At 40.3% G+C, this 22,238-nt stretch overlaps 2 protein-coding genes across 4 annotated transcripts in view; one reads left to right on the forward strand and one right to left on the reverse strand.

The window, feature by feature from the left end:
- The window catches only part of LOC117957273 (potassium voltage-gated channel subfamily KQT member 4), a 49,180-nt gene extending 31,959 nt beyond the window's left edge, over nt 1–17,221 (forward strand). Inside the window, exons 3-15 of one of the 3 annotated variants that reach the window (XM_034892892.1) lie at nt 40–166; nt 351–526; nt 1,203–1,328; nt 2,322–2,432; nt 2,618–2,713; nt 2,855–2,943; nt 4,037–4,162; nt 5,212–5,268; nt 7,011–7,240; nt 7,313–7,412; nt 12,944–13,075; nt 13,181–13,319; nt 13,758–17,221. In XM_034892892.1, coding sequence (XP_034748783.1) covers nt 40–166; nt 351–526; nt 1,203–1,328; nt 2,322–2,432; nt 2,618–2,713; nt 2,855–2,943; nt 4,037–4,162; nt 5,212–5,268; nt 7,011–7,240; nt 7,313–7,412; nt 12,944–13,075; nt 13,181–13,319; nt 13,758–13,961 — 1,713 coding nt within the window. In that variant the 3' untranslated portion in view covers nt 13,962–17,221. The remainder of the gene's footprint in view (nt 1–39; nt 167–350; nt 527–1,202; nt 1,329–2,321; nt 2,433–2,617; nt 2,714–2,854; nt 2,944–4,036; nt 4,163–5,211; nt 5,269–7,010; nt 7,241–7,312; nt 7,413–12,943; nt 13,076–13,180; nt 13,320–13,757) is intronic. The other 2 variants (XM_034892893.1, XM_034892894.1) reach the window with 2 other exon arrangements.
- Nucleotides 17,222–17,629: 408 nt separating this feature from the next.
- On the reverse strand, nt 17,630–19,896 carry cfap300 (cilia and flagella associated protein 300). The gene is made up of 7 exons (XM_034892908.1): nt 19,635–19,896; nt 19,439–19,520; nt 19,113–19,182; nt 18,814–18,971; nt 18,532–18,704; nt 18,368–18,434; nt 17,630–17,941 (listed from the first exon to the last, which is right to left on the reverse strand). The coding sequence occupies exons 1-7, from the start codon at nt 19,742–19,744 to the stop codon at nt 17,810–17,812; spliced, it is 792 nt and encodes a 263-aa protein (XP_034748799.1). The 5' UTR covers nt 19,745–19,896; the 3' UTR covers nt 17,630–17,809.
- Between the last annotated feature and the right edge of the window lie 2,342 nt (nt 19,897–22,238).

A 22,238-nucleotide genomic window follows, 5' to 3' on the forward strand; every position in this document is an offset into this window, starting at 1 on the left:
CTGTGTTTGTGTGTGTGTGTGTGTGTGTGTGGATTGTAGGAGTTTGTGATGATCGTGGTGTTTGGCTTGGAGTACTTCATCAGGATCTGGGCGGCTGGCTGTTGCTGCAGATACCGAGGATGGCAGGGACGGCTGAGATTTGCCAGAAAGCCCTTCTGTGTCATAGGTTAGTGTGTGTTTGTGTGTGTGTGTGTGTGTGTGTGTGTGTGTGTGTGTGTGTGTGTGTGTGTGTGTGGATGAACAGTACACAAACAGATGGCTTTTTATGAAAAAATTGTAAAATCTTATCACCTGATAATGACTTTTCTTTACTTCTTCTCTCTGTGTTACCTTTCCGAACATCTACACAGACTTCATAGTATTTGTGGCATCACTGGCAGTAATAGCAGCTGGGACGCAAGGCAACATTTTCGCCACGTCAGCCCTGCGCAGCATGCGTTTTCTGCAAATCTTGCGTATGGTTCGTATGGACCGAAGGGGAGGCACCTGGAAACTACTGGGCTCAGTGGTTTACGCTCACAGCAAGGTGGGAATGACAGCCTGCTAAATATAATCCTTATTTTACACATTGTCTGCTACTAACACACTAACTCTGGTTTATATGAATGACCTACATTTATGAACAGTGGTTGTGCAGACATTGAAACATTAATCCATAGTAGCCACATACAGCATTATGGATTATTACAGCAGGAGGGAAAGAGTTATTAAAAGGCTGGCGATGATGGTCAGGATGGTTACTAATGGGCTAAATAATTGAATAGCTCTCATTTTCGAGGAATATATAGTGGGACTACAGATAACCAGCTGCTACTTGATTAACGGTTACACCCACTGCCCTCCAACACAAAAACTCCCTTTTAGCTGCTACGTTTGGGCAATGAGTTGTTAGTTTTTGTGCTGACCTAAACATGATTCCTAACCAACCTGGTGCAGAACACAATTAGACGAGGGCGATTATGATGAATTGATGCATCAGCTGTCTAAGCAGAACTCTGCCACCAAGTCAAAAGTGGACGCCAAATGGGATCATGCATTTAGCCAATAATGATGATAGTGATACGGTAATGACAGCAGGGATTTTATAGTGAAGATGCTATTGCTGCTGTTGACAGGTGTGATTAATTCCTCCTCTCTGTCTCTCTCTCTCTCTCTCTCTCTCTCTCTCTCTCTCTCTCTCTCTCTCTCTCTCTCTCTCTCAGGAGTTGATTACCGCCTGGTACATAGGTTTCCTGGTCCTCATCTTCGCCTCCTTTCTTGTCTACCTGGCAGAGAAAGACATCAACTCAGACTTTAACACCTATGCAGACTCCCTCTGGTGGGGGACTGTGAGTACTACATAATGCACAAACGATCTTTGTGGATGAAGAAATAATATCTTACATGTGTCCTCCAAATTGTCTTATTAACAAAAAGAGACAGATAAGAGACAAGCCAGAAAATTCAAACACAAATAGTCATATAATAACTATTAGACTAATATGAATAGTACAACCAAACAATAATAACAATGTACTTTGTAGATGACAAGTACATTATAGTCCTTGACAACGTTGTTTATGATAGGAGGGATTTCCAGGCGTCAATAGCAGAGAACTAAGTGTTGTTTAGTCGTAATTTCAAACTTTCCAGATTCACTTTCTATTAATATATTTCACCACTGTGATTGCATAGAAATATTAACAGTAGTCTAGTATCTTAGGATTGTTTTTTTTTTAAGGTTATTTTTTGAGTAATTTTTCTTTTTATTATTTAGTAGTAGTAGAGATACAGACAGATAAACCTCTTAAGAGGGTTTTCAGAATAAATACACTTCAGATAGATATGACAATCATCAAGGAATAGAAGGATTATAACTAGATCAGCTGACACAAATTTACAGTAACATGGTTTTAAAAAGTGACAACACATTTGGACACTCTCAAAACGTGACAAAATATTCACTCAGGGGTGCCTGTATAGCTCACCTGGTAGAGCGTGCGCCCATATAAAGAGGCTTAGTCCTCAACACAGCGGTAGCGGGGTCAATTCCGACCTGCGGCCCTTTGCTGAATGTCATTCCTCCTCTCTCTCCCTTTTCAAGTCTAAGCTGTTCTATTGGAAATAAAGGCCTAAAATGTGTTCTTAAAAATATATATATATATACATATATACATATACTGTATATATTCATGTATATAAATAAATAAAATAATTTAAAAAAAAACACACAAATGACAGGTGTAAATTTGTTGTAGTTTCATACAAAATGTCCAGATATCTGTGGTATGGTATTGTGTGTGTGTGTGAGAGAGATCATCTGTACTTTTGTACCCACCCAGATTACTCTTACAACCATTGGCTATGGTGACAAGACCCCGCGTACCTGGCAAGGACGGCTTCTCGCTGCCGGCTTCGCTCTTTTGGGAGTCTCCTTCTTTGCCCTGCCTGCTGTAAGCCTTCTGTATATTCACACACACATATATATATATATATATATATATATATATATATATATATATATATATATATATATTTATAAATATATATATATATATTTACTCAAAGCCCTGTCAGTAATAACTCTCAGCATGGTTGAAGTTTCTCTCCTGACTTGGAATTGACCTATGACCCTTAGGGAATTCTGGGGTCAGGCTTTGCCTTAAAGGTTCAAGAGCAGCACAGGCAGAAACACTTTGAAAAGAGGAGGATGCCTGCTGCCAACCTCATACAGGTAATAGCCAGAGTGAGAGTCATTAAGGCCGTTTTAATTTGGCGTTTCACAAAACGTAATTAAAACACAAACATAAATTCACAAACGTGGAGAGTGGATGGTGTTAACTTCATGTTTCTGTGTATTTGTGTCTTTCTTTAGGCTGCATGGCGTCTCTACTCTACAGATGCCAAACACTCCTATCTGACAGCTACATGGTACTTCTATGACAGCATGTTGCCTTCCTTCAGGTAGGCGCTCCCATCAGTCCACATGCTAATGCTAAGTGGTTTTAATCATCAGAAAACTGGTTATCTTTGGTCATTTGTTTGTGTCATTGGTCAAGTGTTGTAATAAATGCAGACAGAGATTTGAGAGTTGTATCTCAGGGTTGAATTTTGTACAGTAATTAGTGTTATTTTGTCCCTGCTCATACATTCATGTCAATATGAAAACACAGCACATACAGTTTCAAAGCGACCGTGAAGATCTAGGCCAGAAATCAATTTTCCCATATAAATCGTGAAATCCCAAGATTGATCTTTTAACCAAAAGAGGCATGCATAGGCTGTGGCTCCGTTTTAAAGCTAAATATGTTGGTAAAAGAAAATATTGGTATCATATGACACTAGACGTATTGTGTTGACTGCTGTAAGCTGTTGATGGTAAATAAAAAGTACAGTAATGTAACTGCTTTGAGGTCAATCCTTAATATTTTAAAAATGCCCTTGTTCCTTGCACAATTTACAGCTTTTATATCCAAGCAAAACTAGTATTGTAATTGAAATTTCACAAATCAAATGGATATTGAATTGAGTTGAATCAGACTAAGAATCGAATGGAGGAAGAATTTAACTGGAGAAATCGCCACTGATTTACACAGCCCTATAAAGGAAAAGGTGTGCCATTGTGGTTTAAGTAAAAAGGAAGGATGTTTCCTTTCATTGTTAAATTATTATTCTATAAGTAATTGGAGCCCAGCCCTTTCAAATGCCTCTGCCACCACACCATTCAATAACATTTTTATTACTTTTATTCTACGCAGTGGTTTCTTATATCTTGCATTCATGTATTAATTTGACTAATTTATGTTTGCTTAAAAGGAGGGGAACATGAGAAACCAAATAGAAACATGCATCTCTTTTACATTAACATCAAATCAACACTTTTAAATTGCAATATTTTAAATTTTAATTTTCCCATGTATTATTTCTCTCAAGTATCCCTCTTCTTTTGAGTGTTTGGACCATTGATTTGGCCTTTTTGTGAGTTGTTCCATATTTAGTTTTTTTGTTCATTTGTCATATCTTTTTTTGTGTTTATTTGTGCACTTGGGGGTGTCAGAGAACTGACGCTACTGTTCAGTCACCTCCAGCGACAGCGTAACACCAAGAAGGTTCTTCACAACTCCTACCACACGCTGCTGTCTGGGCTGCGGCCCTACAGCTCCCCCTACCTGTCAGGGGACAGGTACGCACCCCTCCACCTCTCACAGCCTCACAGTACATCAGACAGGTGGCTAAAAGTCTGCCTACAGTCACACACAGGCACCTACATACAATCAAAACATTAACAACAGGGACTTGCAGAAAAATACATTCAACAGGTGTACAAAGAAAATCAAGGCTGACTGCTTCCAGGACTTTTTGCATGAATGTGTTGTGTATCTAACAATGTTTCACTAATGCTGATCTGAGACCACTGTGTTGCAGGCCCCTCTTGCTTCTCTGCATCTTTGTCTGCTTAGCTCAAACTCTTGCCATCTCCACCGCCTCTCGCTGTTCACTCACTGGTTGCCTCTTACTGTCTTCCTCTTTCTCTCCCTTTATTTCCTTCATATCTTTTCCATGCCATCCATTCTCCATCCTTCATCTGTTCTCAGGAAGGCAGAAGTTCAATGCAGGTTGGTTCTTCAAGTCATGAGCCGTGCTTGTTGGTTGAAGGGTATTCATAGTGAGAGTGGATTTGCTGCATTAGTTTCATCATTAGCATAATCCTTAAACAAAAGCCAAAAGGGCTGATTATATATATTGTATATATCGGATTCATGCACGCATTAGATGAGAGAAGCACCTCAATAATGCAAGTTCGGCTGGTAGAAATCTCTTGGATTTGAGGAGCTGCTGTCACACCATGATGTTTAATGGGCTATCTTGATGAATATACTCAGCTTGAAACATTACCCAATACCTTTGCATGATCCTTCCCCACCAACCGGTTCAAACCCCACCTTCTCACTTCTCACTGACTGTGTCTCCATAATCCAAATCTGCCTCATAGTACATTTTCCTGTTTTAGGTAATAAGATCAGACAGGGCTATTTGGAATATCGTGATGTTACACCTCACCCCTCCACATTACTCTCTCTCTTTCCTTTTCTACGTTTTATCTTCACGGTTCTTCTGGTTCACGTAACCAGATTGTATCCCAGAACCTTTCGTCCTCCTTCACCCTCCCTGCCTTCTCCCACTCCTCTCTTCCCCTCACCCTCTCTCCCTCTGCCTTGTGTGTTTCCTCAGTCAACTCCTTCCTAAAAAACGGGGTCTCTTCCGGATTCACGCTGGCCGCAAGCAGAGGTATCCATGGCAACAAGCCTGTGCACGGGGCACGCTAAAATCAATAACACCACTCCTACTACTCCTTTATCATGTACATCCCGCTCACCTTGCCCTAAACACTCATACATTTGTGGACCGGTGCAGCGGCTTAAATATTTTTTTTTTTTACTGTTTTCAACCACATCCTGCACTTACCAATTACATCCCTTAAACAGGCGCTATACTCTGGTCCACAAATGCTTTAGTTTATCCTTTAAAGTACTATGAAAAAAACCTATACCTGAAAGGATGTTTCTCCAGTTCGGTACTCCCTGCTGAAGAAACTAGGGCTGATTTTGCTTGGTTTGGCTTGAATATCTTGCTAAACCATATGTTGAAAACACAGGAATACACATTTGTGGTTAGCTAACATAAAAAGTTTTATTAAACATCTCTGATGAAAAAACAAGTTTGTTTGTCCCAAATTGGAGCTAAAGTGAAGAAAAAAAATTGCCCCCCCCCCCTTGACTGCTTTATGCTTTCCATTTAGTTGTTTGCCTCATTTTTAGTTTTGTCTTGGAGAGAAGGTTTAAATGATTCAGCATGCCTATTTCAGATTTGTCATGTAACCTTTTAAAAAAAACAGTACAGTTTGTGCTGTAGTTTTAAAAGGTTTTTTAGGTGATGTTTTGATGCAATATTCTTTTAATGTTTTAAAATGAAATAGTGAAGTTTATGGTCCAGAATGCATCTAAATCATTTGCTTGCTCTCCCAACAGCATGCAAAGCTCCTCCACTCTTTCTTTCCCATTTCATTCAGTCTACCTGAAGCATTTTAGCTAGATGTATAAAATGCTGTTACCACTAACCTCCCTTAACTATTTAAATTTTAATTTAAATGGACGTCTCTAACACACGCACAACAGAGAGTATATCATCTTAAAGATGTGGGAGTGAACGACTGGGCTGGAATTGCCCCGTGGTGCATGATGTTTGCATTGCCTTATGAATCCGTGACAGTGTGTAACATGTAATAGGCTACAGAGAAGGAGTGGTCTCAAGAGCATGCTTTAACAGCCGCGTTAGGAGTCAGTCTGTTGGAAGGAATGGCCGCCAAATAGCTTTCATCCTGTAAATAGATGACCTCACATTCTGGCCTGCCTTGGGTTGTGTAGGTGTTGGAGCACTAAATGAGACACCTTCTGTACGGCTGTGCTTTGAGGCCGATATTTTGATGCTTATTCATTCGGTTGAAGGGATTTAGGAAGCATGTCTTTATCCTGATGTTAGGTGGAAAATTTTCCGCCGGCCCAGCACTACTGTAAGTCTTGAATCAGGTTTCGGTCTGATTTTGCTGATTCAGGTGCTATGATAGTCACATTAAATAAGCAAACCCTCAGGGCAGAATCAGTTTTAGGCAATATCGAGTGGTCCCTGTGGTCAAACTGCCTCCATGATAAGTCAGCAATAGTCTGTCCTTCATTAAAAAAAAAGTAGACGTTTGTTTGTGTCCCTGTTTTGTCTATTTGTTGATGAGTCTCTCTGATCATTGTTGTAAAAGTCAGAGGCCATATTTTGTTGTGTTGCTTCAATATTACTAACTAACTCTTTTCTAACAAGCTCAGGCTGCCGACCTACTGCTCCCCTAAACTCCCAGGATAACACGGCTTAGTTTTCAATTAAGGTCAAAGGGCATGGACATTGTGGTCTTTGGGAAAAACATATTATAATCCAAAAAGAATACTACTACAGATGTTTGAATATTTTATCTTCACTGTCAGCAGTAAAATAGGCTTCCGGGATCGGATTAGGATGAACAATTCCAGATCATCTCAAAACATTAGGAACAAGGCCTCACCGCTGCCCCCAGGGTCTGGTGTCCGCTGCTCTCCCAGCCAGGAGAACGTCCCCGATGCCACCAGCCCGGGGAAGGTCCAGAAGAGCTGGAGCTTTAATGACCGCACACGTTTTCGCACCTCTCTTCGGCTCAAACCACGCCCACCTGTTGATGGTAGGCAACACACACATATCCAAACACTTTACTCTAACACATAATAATAAATCACCATTTGTCTTGGCTTAATAGAGGGTGTCGGGGAGGACAGTGTTGAAGACAGACCATTTTGTGACGTAGCAATGGAGGAGGTAATCCCAGCAGTGAAGACACTCATACGGGCTGTCAGGTGAGTCCTGTCATCAATGGTATATTAGTTATTATACCTACAGTGGAAATCATTTTTATTGATAAATTCAATTCTGTAATGGTCCCACCCATTGCAATGTAACACGTCTTTTTATTTTCCTCTTTTGTCAATTTTTTCTTTGTCTTTTTCCAACAAACAGTTGAGACGTCCATTTACAGTAGTAGTTCAAGTGAAATTGAAATAAAATATATTATAAGGACAAAGAAAATGTCTGAAACTATAATAAATAAAACTCACATATGACTCATTAAACATTTAAACAACAAATAAAGTAAAAAAAAACAATTTGATTCAAACTATAAGTCCTTCTGTGGGCACCCAAACGTGAATGCTGGTATCTTAACCTATTATAACAAACAATTTAGTCAAACACAGTTGTATTAATATTAAGTTAAAATCATATTTCATATATTTTTGAACCTAACATCCTTCATCCAAGTGCTAGAAATGGATAAATCAGGTTGGGGTAAATACAACACATATCTAAATAAATACAAGAGGATTGGAGGATTGAGAGTACTATTAAAGGGTTCAGCTGTATACACATGTGAAAACCTTAAAGTTTAACTCTTGTCAAAATGCAACCTAGTGTGTTTTTGTTAACGTACCCAAGTCAAAACTTTCAAAAAGCATTTAAAAGCATAATTCAAACTCCAAAAACACTTTTAAGATTTACTGTATTTTAGTTTTTTGGTCAAATAGCCTTTTGAGTGGGAGAGCTAGGGGCTCTACTATGATAGCATCAGAATCACTATTTTTACGTAACAGGGTGGAGAGTAAAGATGGAAAACTCCTAAAGCTTAGTTCCATATAAAAGCACGGATGATTTGTTGTTTTGTCGTTAGTGAAAACAATATTGACCTTGTAGTTGAAAAAGGAGCCTCATATAAGAATGACGTTTTCTCCTATGGAGTCTGTTCATTAGCCTTTGGAAATCAACACTTTTTGACTGGCAAGATGACGGATAGCGTAACAACTGCTAAAGTGAGTTGATCAATACCTTTCTTTTTAGGAAACTCTGTGTACAGAAACAGTGTTTTTGAAAAATACAGTAAATCTTAAAAGTGGCGTTTCCATCCAAATTATGCATTTAAACGGAAGTTTGACTCTGGTACATTTGCAAAAATACCCTAGGTTGCATTTTGCTAAGCCAAACACTTTTTGGGAAGTAAAGCTTGTGTTTCCAGGTATACGGGCTCCGTAAGGTGCAAGCTGAAGCGGTTATGCCTCCGGTCATTGATGGAATAAGGTCACTTGTGTCACATGACCAACCCATGCATGTGTAGACAGACATGCTTCTCGTGGGATTTGACAGCCAGCATTAATTGGTGAACATGCTGCTCTTACCTTTAGGTGCTGGCGTGTGCAGATTTAGCTGACAGAGTAGAAATGTCCACTTAGGAGAGGTAACTGAGCCCCACTGCAGGCAGGGTGCGTTTCCTCGTGCGACCTTGTCGCTCAGTAGGACCAGCTCATTCAGGCCGATCATGTCACACACACACACACACACACACACACACATGCAACGATACCATACAGATGGAGGATCACAGTACATTAGGACTGTACAGAGACAAACGATATTGTACAGTTTAGACAAGGACAACAATTTATGTTGATGTTGATTGCTTTCATTGTGTCATCTCTTCCTGTAATTCACCGACTATAATCTTTGATGTAATGTCTCTGTAGTATGTATGTGATATATATGTGCTAAGACACTTTGAATGAATGGGTTCGGCTTTCTTTAGCTTGCAGTAATGAAAAAAAACAACAAACTTGGTACTTATAAATCATGGACAGTGTGTGTGTGTTTGTTTGTGTGTGTGTGAAGAAATGCTCTGTTGGCATATGTATCCCATATATCCCATAGGGATACCAACAATATCATGCACGCAACCTTTCCCCCTACACACACACAAAAACACACACATGCACACACACACACATACACACCCACACACACACACCCACACACACACACACTCGCAGAGTAACAGCGTAGTTTTTCACTGATGGTGGCAAAAAACAACTACAAATGCTAGCAAACATCTGGTGTTGCAGCCAGGCTGGTCTCTAGAGAGGTTTGATTTGAATGAATTACATTGACTCTCTTTCCGGTCACTGATGTCAGCGCTGTTCCCTCGCAGTGTTTCTCATAGTAGCGTGATGCTGTATGTGTGCTTCCATATGCACTTTGTGAAGCTCTTGAATGAAGTGGGTACGTGCCTCGAATAAACGCTGTGTTGGGCATCCTGGTGGCCTAGTTGTTAAAGATACATACCGTATAAACATATCAACAGTGTTGTGTTTTTGATTCTGCTGGTTGCATGTAGATGTAGATAATCTTTACACGTTCCTGAATAATCCATTCTGGTTATGATTATTACAGTAATTTAACAAATAAGTACATAGCCACTTTTAGATAAACAGTAGGTAGATATTTTCCGGTCTGGGGATATATTTATATCATTATCATATTGATAGGGTATTATATGACCTCTCCTCAGGTTTTCATTTGACCCAGCAGATAGCTCTGACCTCAGCTGCTCTGTGTTGCAGACAATAGAAGAGAGGGAGTACCTATAGATAGTGCAGGTGTGTAAACAGCAGGTGCTTCACTGTGTTAACTCAGAGACAGACACACACACACGCAGCAGCAGCCTTGGCGAGTTTCATGATTGATGTTTGTGAATCACAGAATTTTGCAGCAGGCCCGGGTGCTGAGACTTCACTTTAGAGAGGCACATGGGGTTTATCAGTGCCTAGCTGCCCAGAAAATTGCATACAGTGTTCTGTTCATGTATGGAGGGAGAAGAAGAGGAGCACGGGAAAACAGGACTTGATATCTCTCTATGCTCTCTCCCTACTTGATGGGGCAACATGGTGGCCCAATGCTTAGCACAGTGGCCACACAACAAGAAGGTGTCTGGGTTTGAATCCAGGTCATTCCAGGTCTTTCTGTGTGGAGTTTGTATGTGTTTCCCCATGTTTGAGTGGGTTTCCTCCGGGTGCTCCGGTTTCCCCCCACCATCAGAAACATGTGCCAGGTTCTCCAGTTAGTGCCCTTGATCAAGGCACTGACTGAGATCTGGAATTAGCCCTGGGCGCTGTAAATGGCTGCCCACTGCTCCCTTGAGAGATGGGTTTAATGCAGAGTTACTTGCACTCAATTTCACTACATGTACAGTATGTGTATGTGACAATAAAGTACCTTTACTTTTATTGTGACTTCTCTCACTCACAAATGAAATACTGCACAAAACACACAATTTCTGCATGTTTGCAGTCTGGGATGAAGCTTCATCTTTATTAAATAAATAGTTTGGACATGCTTATGATTTATAACAATGTGGTCATTAGTCATCTTTTTTTTTGCGTTTCAGCTGTATATAATATATATATATAATATTTGTTAACTCTTATAATGTTTACGCAATATATTTCTCTGTAAGAAATCATTACATGCACATTCTGTAGCTTGTGTACTTGCTTCTGCAGGTAGGTTGTTGTATCTGGCAAAGAATCTGACTCGCCCCTGCAGTGGTTCACTCCTACTTCCACCTAGGTCCACCTAGGATTAGTGTCAGCATAACTTTTTAAGACACAGATTAGACCTTCCCATTGGAGACTATCAAGGATTCACCTTTGCTGAATATTTGCAATCTATGCAAGCATTTTGGGGCACAGATGACACGACCTGTCCCTCCAATCATCTGTGTTTTACGTCACAACCTCCTTACATTAGAAAGCTATAATATCTTTCAGTGAGCCCCTGCCTGTGACTGTGGCACCATAGGTAGACGTTTTGTGGGTGGAGACATGTATTGTGGAAGCCATTTAATTTCATCGACTGAGAAGGAGAGTCAGCATTTTGGAGGAAACCCTTTGAGGGTCCATATCAAGACCCCCCACCCCCAAGCTTTTCTTTTACCCACACCCCTTCCTTTTCTTTAGTCCCACCCTGGCAAAAAAAATCTGCATCTACCTGCAAAATAAGAAAAGACCCCAAATGCAGGAGTCATCAAGAACAAAGTGCTGCGTGAGGGGGAAGAGTGTGCTGACAGCTGCTATGGCACCAACTGTAGACCACCACTCCTTCTTTCACTTCTTTTCTCCTTTTCTCATACTTCCCTACCTTTGTTGCAGTATCGCACAAAACTGTGCGCTGTATGTTGCGTATGTGGCTGCTGAAAGTGCAGCCACATACACTTGAACCTATGTTCAGGTCTGCAGCAGTAACCTTTGTCTGTAACAAAGGTTACAGACAGGTAGAGGTCAGAAACTGACCTCTCTCTCAAGTTCAGATTTGACTTGCTCCAGCTAAGCCCACATGTGTGTAGTTGTGTCTGTGTAGACAAACTTCTGACTATGACTGTATAGGTGTATGCACTTGTGACATTATATGTTTGCATGTGTGTATGGTTGTTAACACGTGTGTGTGTGTGTGTGTGTGTGTGTGTGTGTGTGTATGTGTGTGTGTGCGTGCGTGCATGCGTGCATGCGTTAATTTGCGTGTGTGTGAAGTCTTCTCAGATCAGCTGACTGTTTCTGATCCTCTGCCTCCCAGAGCTTTGATGTGATTTCTTTTTTTCCTCCTGTGAAGGCAAGTGAGAGTATTATAGTGGACTTAGGTGTCTGGTTTTGTGAGATAGGAATCCTCGTTAAAAACGTATGCCCATCTCGCCCAGCTTGACTTGTAGCGCAATACATCACAGGGTGAGATGACAGCTTGAGTGTGTATATTTTGTCTCGCTTACATATGGCGTTTCCGATCCTTCTGCAGAGCCAGCATCTCTTAGCGGCCTATCGCGTAAGTGATAAGAAGGAAATTGAATGACTCACCCAACAGAAAGCCACACACACACACACACACACACACACACACACACACACACACACACACACACACACACACACACACACACACACACACACATACACTTTTGCAAATCTTCAACTCCTTCCAGCCCAACTAGACCGACTCTGGCAGAGGATGCTCCGTGTGATTCCCCCACATTGGGATGTGGGTGGTAATGTGTGCAACCTGGGAGTAAAGGCAACTGTTGTTAACCAGTGACACAAGAGCAGGAACAGGGGGAAGCTCTAAAAGAGGCGTGTGTGTGTGTGTGTGTGTGTGTGTGTGTGTGTGTGTGTGTGTGTGTGTGAGTGAGAGTGTGTGTGTTACCTATTGCTATATGAGATTTGCGCTAATTGCTGAAACGGCAAGTACTGATAAGCAAATGTCTCTAGGAAATGTTGTCAAAATCACAATATATCCACATGGTTAAGTAAGACTGTTCTCTTTATGGTGCTGTTTGTGAATGATAAGGTCACTCTTACTGTAATTAATCTTGTTATTCTCAGGGTGTCCCACATCGTTTGATAGCTGTCCTGCCCCTGCATTTTTCCAAAGGTTTATTGTACATCCACATATGTGGGCGTGCAGTGTGAGGCTCTTTAAAGGTGCTCGGAGGAGTGATAACAGTGAGTCTGCTGTGTTTGTGTAGGATATTAAAGTTCCTTGTGGCCAAGAGGAAGTTTAAGGAGACGCTGCGTCCGTATGATGTGAAGGACGTCATAGAGCAGTACTCTGCTGGACACTTGGACATGCTGGGCCGTATCAAGAGCCTGCAGATGCGGTAGGTTAGGTCAATAAAAAAAATAATAAAGAGTTTAGAAAACTTCTGTCCACTAAGTCTAAGTCTTTATCATATTAATGGTAATCTGTTGTTTTTCTTTGAAAGGGTGGACCAGATAATTGGGCGGGGAAACATTCAGCCCGATAAGAAAGCACGCTCTGAAAAGGGAGAGAAGACGCCGCCAGAACTGGACCCACTGGATGAGCTAAGCATGATGGGACGTGTAGTCAAGGTGGAGAAACAGGTAATGGAGGAAGTGTTTAATTTATATAGATTGTGTGGAACTTTGTTTTTGTTTAACATATGAATCAGTTGCAAAATGTCAATGGATTGCATTCATTTACTCTGGTAGATCAAAAAGAAAATCTGCCATAAAAAGCACAAGGAGTGCAGTGAACTGAGAGCAGGAAATGATGTAATTTAGCATTTATGAGATGACACCCATGTTACGCTAACACAGTCAGTAGGCTTTCTTTTATCAGTTTTTCTTTTATGCAGCTTACAAGAGAATTTGACAGCTAATGGCTAAAGCTCATGAGATATGTTGTTTTCCAATAGTAACAAATGATCTTGTGTTACAATGTTAGTATACGCATTTGAAGGAATAGAAAAAGAAAACTCCAGAAATTTCTCATTAGAAAGGCAAATAAGAAGCTTGACACATTAATGTGTGTTTGTTCAGGTACAGTCTATAGAGAACAAGGTGGACCTCTTGCTCAGCTTCTACTCCCAGTGCCTAAAGAAAGGCTCGTCTCACTTCACGCTGTCTTCCCTCCTGGACCCCGACTTGACATCTGACTACCACAGCCCCACGGACCAAAGAGACCTCTCCCCCTCCGCTAACACACTAAACATCTCTGAGAGCGGCAACTTGGATTCACAGTGAGCTGAGAAGTCTCTAGGTTGTCCGAACATAGACACGCAATCCTACAGTGTGTCTTCCCGGCGGCTGAGTCCTCACTTTAATTAGTTCAACCTTAATGTCATCAATCATTTCATTTCTGTCCGGGATGATTTGCACCCTTCCATCTTAAATCTGCACCCTCACCCTTTTTTTTCCTGAAGTGAATGTGTTTCCAGAGCTGATACAGACGGAGGTCACCAGATGGCTTCACCAAGGAGCCTCAGCCAAAGCTGCTCACCGCACACGCCTCTCATCCCACTAGATGGAGATGAAGAGAGGGATGAACAACTATAACTTGACTACTGAACTACTTTCACCCACTCACATCATGCTATTTATCTATGCCTCCCTTAATGCTTCAACTGTACATTATCAGACTATGAATTTTTGTAAATCGTAGAAGAAATCTTTGGAGAAATCCTGTCTTCATCATCATTTCTTTTCTTTCTTGGCTGCTTGAATCAACCGACTGAAAATTTGCCGACTCACTTGACATAAACATTGCTGCAAGTGCCATGCCAGTCATTTGTTCAGTACCTTAGGATGGCTCTGGTGAATGTAATAGTTCCTACCTGCAAATTTCGCACCACCGGAGGAATGATTAAGCACCAAAGGAGCTTCAACACAGAAATAATCTGCTCCCTCGGACCTGGACGTGCAGATTGGGCTGACAGCCACCTCGCCAAAACACCGAAACTCTACGGTACACTTTCCTGCCCAAACCAGGGACTTTTAAATGTGTAAATCCTGTTATATTTGCCCAAACTTGTCACGTGAAAACAGAGCTGGAAGAACGCCTTGGAGTGACTGATATGTACTGTACTTTGTTGTTTGTTTTCATCTCCATTCCTTCTCTCAGACATTCTGTCTCCAACAAGCCCACTTGCAAAAAAAACAACATTATTCCCTTTTTGGCTGGCATTCAAGTGAGGAATGTTCCTATTTATTTAGGATTTAATAGAGCCAAAATGTCCTTTCACAGGTCCCTTCTTTGCAATGTTTCAAAGGTGACTTTATCTCCTTGAGTATTTTAGTAACCTAACTTTGTTTTTAAAATGCCCTTTAAACTTCTCTGTCTTGCAGCCCTACCCCCTCCCAGGCATGCATGTTACTGTAGATAAAACCTCATTGATCCTCAGTCAGAAGCTAGATATTTAGATCATATTTTCCTGCACTGCTACTCATCACGCAGGTCTAGCCTTAGGTCAGGTTCACTATGTCAGATGTCAGCCTTTCTTAAAGGAGGATAGTTTTCCTTCTTACAGTCATCAGATGGCATGCAATCTTGCAGTTAGCAGATATGAACATGATGTAGAAATATTTCTGGCCAGTTTTTAAGTTTTTTGAAAAGACTGTAAGCGTATGGGTCTGATGCAAGAATTCCAGGCCATTATCCTCACGAATGCATGTGTCTTAAGGAAATGGTTCCAGCCGTACAGCTTCACTACAGACAGTCAGGGAGCTCTGTCTTCTCTGGTTCATGTTTGGAGATGTTTGATACACAGTTAACGCTCTGTGGACAAAACTGGAGAGTGCAAAAATGTGTGCACACACGCGCACGCACACGCACACACACACACACACACACACACACACACACACACACACACACACACACAATAGTAAACATTTCCTTTACTTAAATACTGTACTTTGGCACTTGACACAGTTTTGTCTTTTTATCTTTGATATGCATTCAATTTTGTGTAACCCTTAATGGCAAAATTCTGTTTTTTTTAATTATTTTGGTTGTCAAAGTGAATGTAGAATTTAAGTTAATATATTTAATTCTGTTATATACATTATCTTTAAATAGATGTAGCATTTGTTGTCAAGTTGATCAGGTTCACATTGAGCACCTCGCAGAGATCAAATGTATATTTTTTTAACGTCATCAGATAATTGCTACCAGCTTCAACACAGAAAACATTTGGCATGCTGTACGGCCAGTGAAAACGGTTCTTCTGTCCCTGCAAGTGATTCATTTTTTCCAGTCAAACCAGTTGACTCAGGTGCTCCACTTTTCCATTGAAGCCAAGCCTAGACGTTAAACAGTGAATGTTCTTCATTGGTTGGTCTATTTAGGATCTGATGCCATGAGGAATAAAATGGCACTTCAGCACTTGCTTCAGTTTTTGCATTCATTTCATAGAGAAATGCCAGCAAGCTTTATTCTTAGGCCTACACTATAGCAAAGACTTATTAGAAACATTGTTAGACTGAACAGTGCTTCACTTTATTGTCATTGTATTGTCCGGAATGTTGAGCTTCGTGTACGTGTGAGACCCCTGTAATGCATGTTGTAGTTAGTGGTGGCTCCAGCATTAGAAGAACAAGATATTGAGTCAAGATATGAGAGGAAATGACCTGTGCCTTCAATGTCTTCATTCTGTAACTGATATGGTGTGGCTTTTTGTCTCATACTTAAATATTAATTGTGCTTTAAAGAAAAGTGTTTGATAGGGGTATCACATGATGATAGCCATGCTCTTTTTGTTTGTAAATCCTTGATCTAACTAAAGAAACACCATCAAAATAGTTCTGAAAATGTACTTTTTAGGGCATTAGTATTTTATGACTGCTGCAACCTTTGATATTTTCTGAGAATATTACTGTTTGTTTAGCATATCATTGTAACTCAGCCTGTACCTCGACACCCTTACTGTATTTTAACACCAGTCAGATCAGAAGGCATGGACATTTGTTTCACCACAATAAACTCCGGAGGCATGCTTTCTTGTCACAAGCATGTCACATAGAGAAGTATGGCTTCCACTCAACTACCTCTGAGGCCACTAGGGGGCGCTAGTCTAGAAAACCAAGTATGAGAAACAGTAACTGATTGTCTAAGTGACTGAATGCTATGCATGACTCAATCTGCACGCTTTTTTCCCCTCTGTTCTTCGTCATGATGCCCGACCAACCATCCATCATTCACAGACTTGCTGTCGTTTGACATTCCAGCTCGTTGCCCTTTAACTGCTCTCTTAAGTATTGGAACTGTTGTTAAAATGAAACTGATCAAAGCAATAAGCAAAATGCAAAAGCTTACAAAGTCTTCCAATTCAAATTGATTGTAGCTACTGTTTGATGAAATATTTAGTTTATCTTATTTTCTAATCTAATGCACACATCTCTTGATCTTTTAAGGAGATACAAAAATGTTTATCTGCTGAGGATAAAATTAGCTCACTTGACTAACTTATTAATTTATTTGTTTCAATAAAGCTATTTGGACTGTATGTTGCCTTCTTTTTTTAACTAAACTATGCTGATTAATCGGTCATGTGTAATGTGTGATAGTTACAGAGTGATAGGCATCTATTGCAGCGGGTTGAAATTTAAAATATTTGGACATACCAAGGAATTTATGTTAATAGAATAATGACAAGAGTTAATATGCAAAATATGGATTAGGCGATCCATTTATTGTGAATGTGGTAGAATTAAAAACTTTCTATATCAAGATTCAAAAGTGAAAGATGAACCAAAATCATGATCTTATCTTGTTATGTTCAACTGCCTTGTTGAGTTTTGTTGAGAACATTTAGTGTAGCTAAAATGCTAACCACAAACTACTTTACTACACTATGGGAGAACCAACAAAAGGCTAAACATGGCCTATGCAGTCAGGCAAAGAGTCATTGTAATGCTGTTTAAAACATATTATTGACATACTTTAATAGAACAAAAATATAAATAAATCCTTCTCATTTGTTACTCAAACTTGGAATTCATTGTGTACAACAGATTTCTGGCTATGGCAGTCTGAGCGCATGTGTTTCTACACACACATGTCCCCTATCTGACAAGTTCTACACTTCACATTGTCACAATGTGAAGTTCCCTACACCGTAGCAGTGGTAAAACAAAGTCACGTGTCGTTTGAAGGGGTCGACAATCAAATAGGCAAACGTCTGCTCCTCTTCTTGTTTACCAGGGAAACATCTTCCAGACTCATCCTACAGAGGATTAACAAAACAATATTTGTGTGTAAATAATGCCGACAATTTAAGTAAGCCTCTTGAATATGAGGACAGCTGTGAAATGTGCCACTCTTAATATAATCCCTTTTGACAATGTATTGGTTGCAGTCTGTGATCACCAATCTCTTTAAACATCTACAAAGCAGTGCAGTCATGAATTGCTAAAAACCTTAAGGGTTAAATAAATCAACTTGAGTTCAATTAGCAGAATAGTTAAACATAGGTTGGCCAGTAACACTGTTTGTGAACTGCATCAATATAAGTACAGATGTTAAGTTAATACGTAAATGTGTATGCATTCCTCATCTTACACAATTGCTTTGAATGATCAGCCAATTACAAAACCAATTTAATCCAATTACGTTTTAGGTGGCACAAATAGACATCCAAGCAGTCACTTACATGTGCACAGACTTTGAGGACTGTGGAGACAACACTGATCTTCTTAGTTTCTGGATCCTTCTGAACACTACATGGTAAAGGGTAGAATTACAATGTTATTATTGGAGATGGATGTATTCAATAACCTGATCAATAATGGTTAATGATGGTCAGATTCTGCCCACTTGATCAGATCTTTGTAGATTTGCTTTGTGGTGCTGATGTACGGGTCGATGGTGTCTTCGTACTGACAGAGCTCTCCTCCCAAACACAGGTGCTTGAAGAGGCGAAACAGAAGCTCTCCTCGCTCTTCTCTCCCCACCACATAGTAGTGCTCAGATTCCTCCTTCTGCAACATCTAGAAGAACAGAGGAAGACTTGGTACAGAACAGAGGAAGACTTGGTACTACTCCATGTCAAATGAAATAAACCGAGACAGACGGGTTGATGAGAAAAGAAAGAGTAACCTGTCTGAGTTCATCATAGTCGGGGTAGACCTCATGAAAGCATTTAACCACATGTCCAGAGGGCCTCAAGATCCCACAAGAGTAGATTGGGTCAAACAGCTCCATGGAGACCTTAGTGCATGGCACCACCTCCACATCCACAGACACCACTGGCTTGTCTACATCAAACACACACAAAAACACACAAAAGTTAAAAAAAAACATTCCCCTGATATTTGACTGCAAATATTGCCAGATGACTGATTAGATTAATTTCCTTCTATCAGTGATGAAAGGCTTTCTTTGAGGCTATGACATACCAAGAGGAACCCAGGCTCCGGCCTCCATCTTTCTCAGGGTGGACATGACTTTGGGATCTCTGAAGAAACACTGCATGTTACAGAGGGACATCAATAGCATTCACACATGATCGAACACATGAAAACACTTTATCAGAACAGACAACCAGTAATGGATTGCAATGTATGGCAATCAGTTATGTTGTATCGCAGCATTACATTCCTCTGTACAAGACAAAGTTAAACACATCAATCACAATGGGATTGAGAATTGATTTCAATTTGCCATATTTGTCCGTGGTTTGAATTTGATTGTAGGCTAAAGACCTTATCATGATGGGTCTTACCAGTGCAAACCGTTCACTGTTATAAGGGTAAAAGCTCTGGTCAAAGCTGTAAGACTGAACCGAAATCCTCCCCAACATGGACCTGAAAATACCAGACAGGTCATACAACCAGGAGATAACCTACGGAAACCCCACTGACAGAAGGAGAAAAATGGGTTTTCAGAGGTGTTCAAGTTAGCTAAATGTCATACGTCACCATTTCATCAACAGTTGTAAGACATTTCGGTCCTGTAGGAAGGAAAGCTTCTTGGAGGTAAGAGGAGTAAAAGAAAAAGTTTGGTCAAATGCGCATTTCTCTCCTGCCATGTTTTTACTTGTTCTTTAGTGGTTGTTGTTAGCCTACAAAAAACATTAACGACTCACTCGTGTGCACAAAGAAGTACAAGCGTTGTAGGCGTTCACAGGCCAATCAGTGACAGGAGTGCTCACCAACAGCCAATCAGCGTCTAGTCTGGACGGTTTGTTCTCGCTGTTTCCTCTATCTAAGAAGATTCGTGTACTTGTTGCCTAGACAACGGACGCCGGTATCGGTCACCACTTCCTGCAGACAATACATTTCAGAAAGCTAACATTGACTTTATTGACTTACATTTGAATTGGGCTTAGTTAGTGTCGTCTTTTTGTTCCGAAAAGTTTGTTTAACTCACTGTCAATTTACTAGGGTGAATAAATGTTTACGTAAAGTGGGACAGGCGACACGTCATCACTGCCACCAGAGAGCATCCTTGTCCTGCTTGAGAAACACTCTGCTCTGGTTGGCTGCACTACTGTTTTATCCGATTTGTTGTGTTATTCTCTCAGTCAGTTATACAGCAGGGTTTGTGTTATTATTATTATGAATATTATTATTATTATTATTATTATTGGTAGTAGTAGTAGTAGTATTTAATAATAACACTTATAATAATATTAATTAAAATGTGAGAGGACAGGTAATTGTTAGATATCCTGGCAAGGTGTTTTGGAGGACAATCCTACAAAGGAATTCTGATTTTGATTCAGGAAAATGCTTAACAGTTCATTCTTGAGTTTAGAAATAACTTTTTCTCAAGTTTGAATAGTTCATCAGAACGAACAAGGAAGTGGACCTTGATTTAATACTATTTTGACAAAGAAATCTATAGGCTATTAATAGTATTAAGTATTTCTATCTTGATCCCCTCTCAGCCTTGCCTTCTCACGTCCTTCTCTTTTTTCTAACAGCATCACCTCTGGTTGACTCATTACAAAAATCTTATTTTATTTATCTCAATTATTTGGCATCTGTATCATGTGTTCAGATGTATCCCCACATGTTTTAACAAACCTCTTGCTTTACATTTGCCTCAAATGTTCTCTCGTAAAGTGGGTTCAATCTGGTAGGAACACCTGAGCTTCAGAAACGAAAAGGCCAAGGTCCCTTTTACTACCAAATGAAAGGACCTTGGCCTTTACATTAATAGACTTTTTTGAACATGTGCAAAGGAGAGTAACTGTTCTGTAGCATCTCACCAGTAAAGCCTGATAGGCTGCAAATGCTTCAGAGCTTGTACATGTGTTTACTCTTGCCAACCTACATAGGATTTCTCTTGGCTCAAATATTCATTTCATTCTACATTCACAACATTCCAGGATGGTGGACAATGTGGGGTCCCTTTGATCCACGTTCCAATATAAAACGCCCAGACTCCAATATTCCCTGTGAGCAGAAGTGACAATATGTAACCATTTTGTGTTGTCTCTTTAATTTCTTTGCCTTTGTACTTGTTGTAGATGTTAAAATGTATTCTTCTGCCCAACGAGACAACTGTGTGACACTCATGACATATATTATGATGTTAGAATGAGAACCATAAATCCATTAGCCATATGTTTATTATCAGCCTATCCTCAAAATACTGCGCCAATTGGAGCAATAAACTATACAACTGTATTTAAATGTTATATTCTCATAATCAAAACAGACAGCCTGGGATAATTTGTTGTGTCTAGACGGTGACAAGCCTAATGCAGATGTGTGATGGGCCTTAGATGGGGCCAAATCCAGCTGTTACAGCCTAATGAAATGATTCAAGGAGAGACAAAATTGTCCCAAATTGATGTTTTGATACCGTGCAGCCAGGCTTTAACCTGACGTAATTGCATAAAGTCATTAAAGCAAAATTGTTATGCCTCATTGTCTGCTGATTGCTATGTGGTAATTGCACTCGACTCATGCTCTATCGGGATCAAAACTGAAAAACGTGGCAGGCAGGAAGGCGAGGCAGGTGAGAAGATGTAACAGCTGAGGAATGGTTGCTGTCTGTGCTCGTTTGTTTCCATGCCAGTTTTACAGATTCAATAGCAGATGTTGACCCTTTTCCAAATGCTATGCCACTCTTTGTATAATATTGTCACAATTGCACGATGGGGCTTCACTGTCTCAAGTTCAAGTTCAAGACCTTTATTTGTCCCCAAGGGGCGATTCATTTTGCTGCAGTAGCAGAGAAATTGATATACCGTACATAACAAAGACGAAAACATCAATTAAAAATACAGGGCAAATGGGGAAATGAATACCACAACATTAAAAGTTTAAGTCCCAGTGTGCCTTATGTGCAGATATTACCTATTCTTTCCAGAGTTAAGCAGAGAGATAGCAGAGGGGACGAAGGACAATTTATACCTATTTGTTTTGGCTGGTGGCTGACTGAAGCGGGAACCAGAGGGCAGCGACTTCAATTCTGCATTCAGGGGGTGGGAACTATCAGACATGATGGATTCTGCCTTATTAAGCACAAGTCTATTGTACAGATCAGTTGTTGTCATCTGCTGAATCCCA

This window comes from Etheostoma cragini, chromosome 14, assembly GCF_013103735.1.
Source record: "Etheostoma cragini isolate CJK2018 chromosome 14, CSU_Ecrag_1.0, whole genome shotgun sequence".
NCBI lineage: Eukaryota > Metazoa > Chordata > Actinopteri > Perciformes > Percidae > Etheostoma > Etheostoma cragini.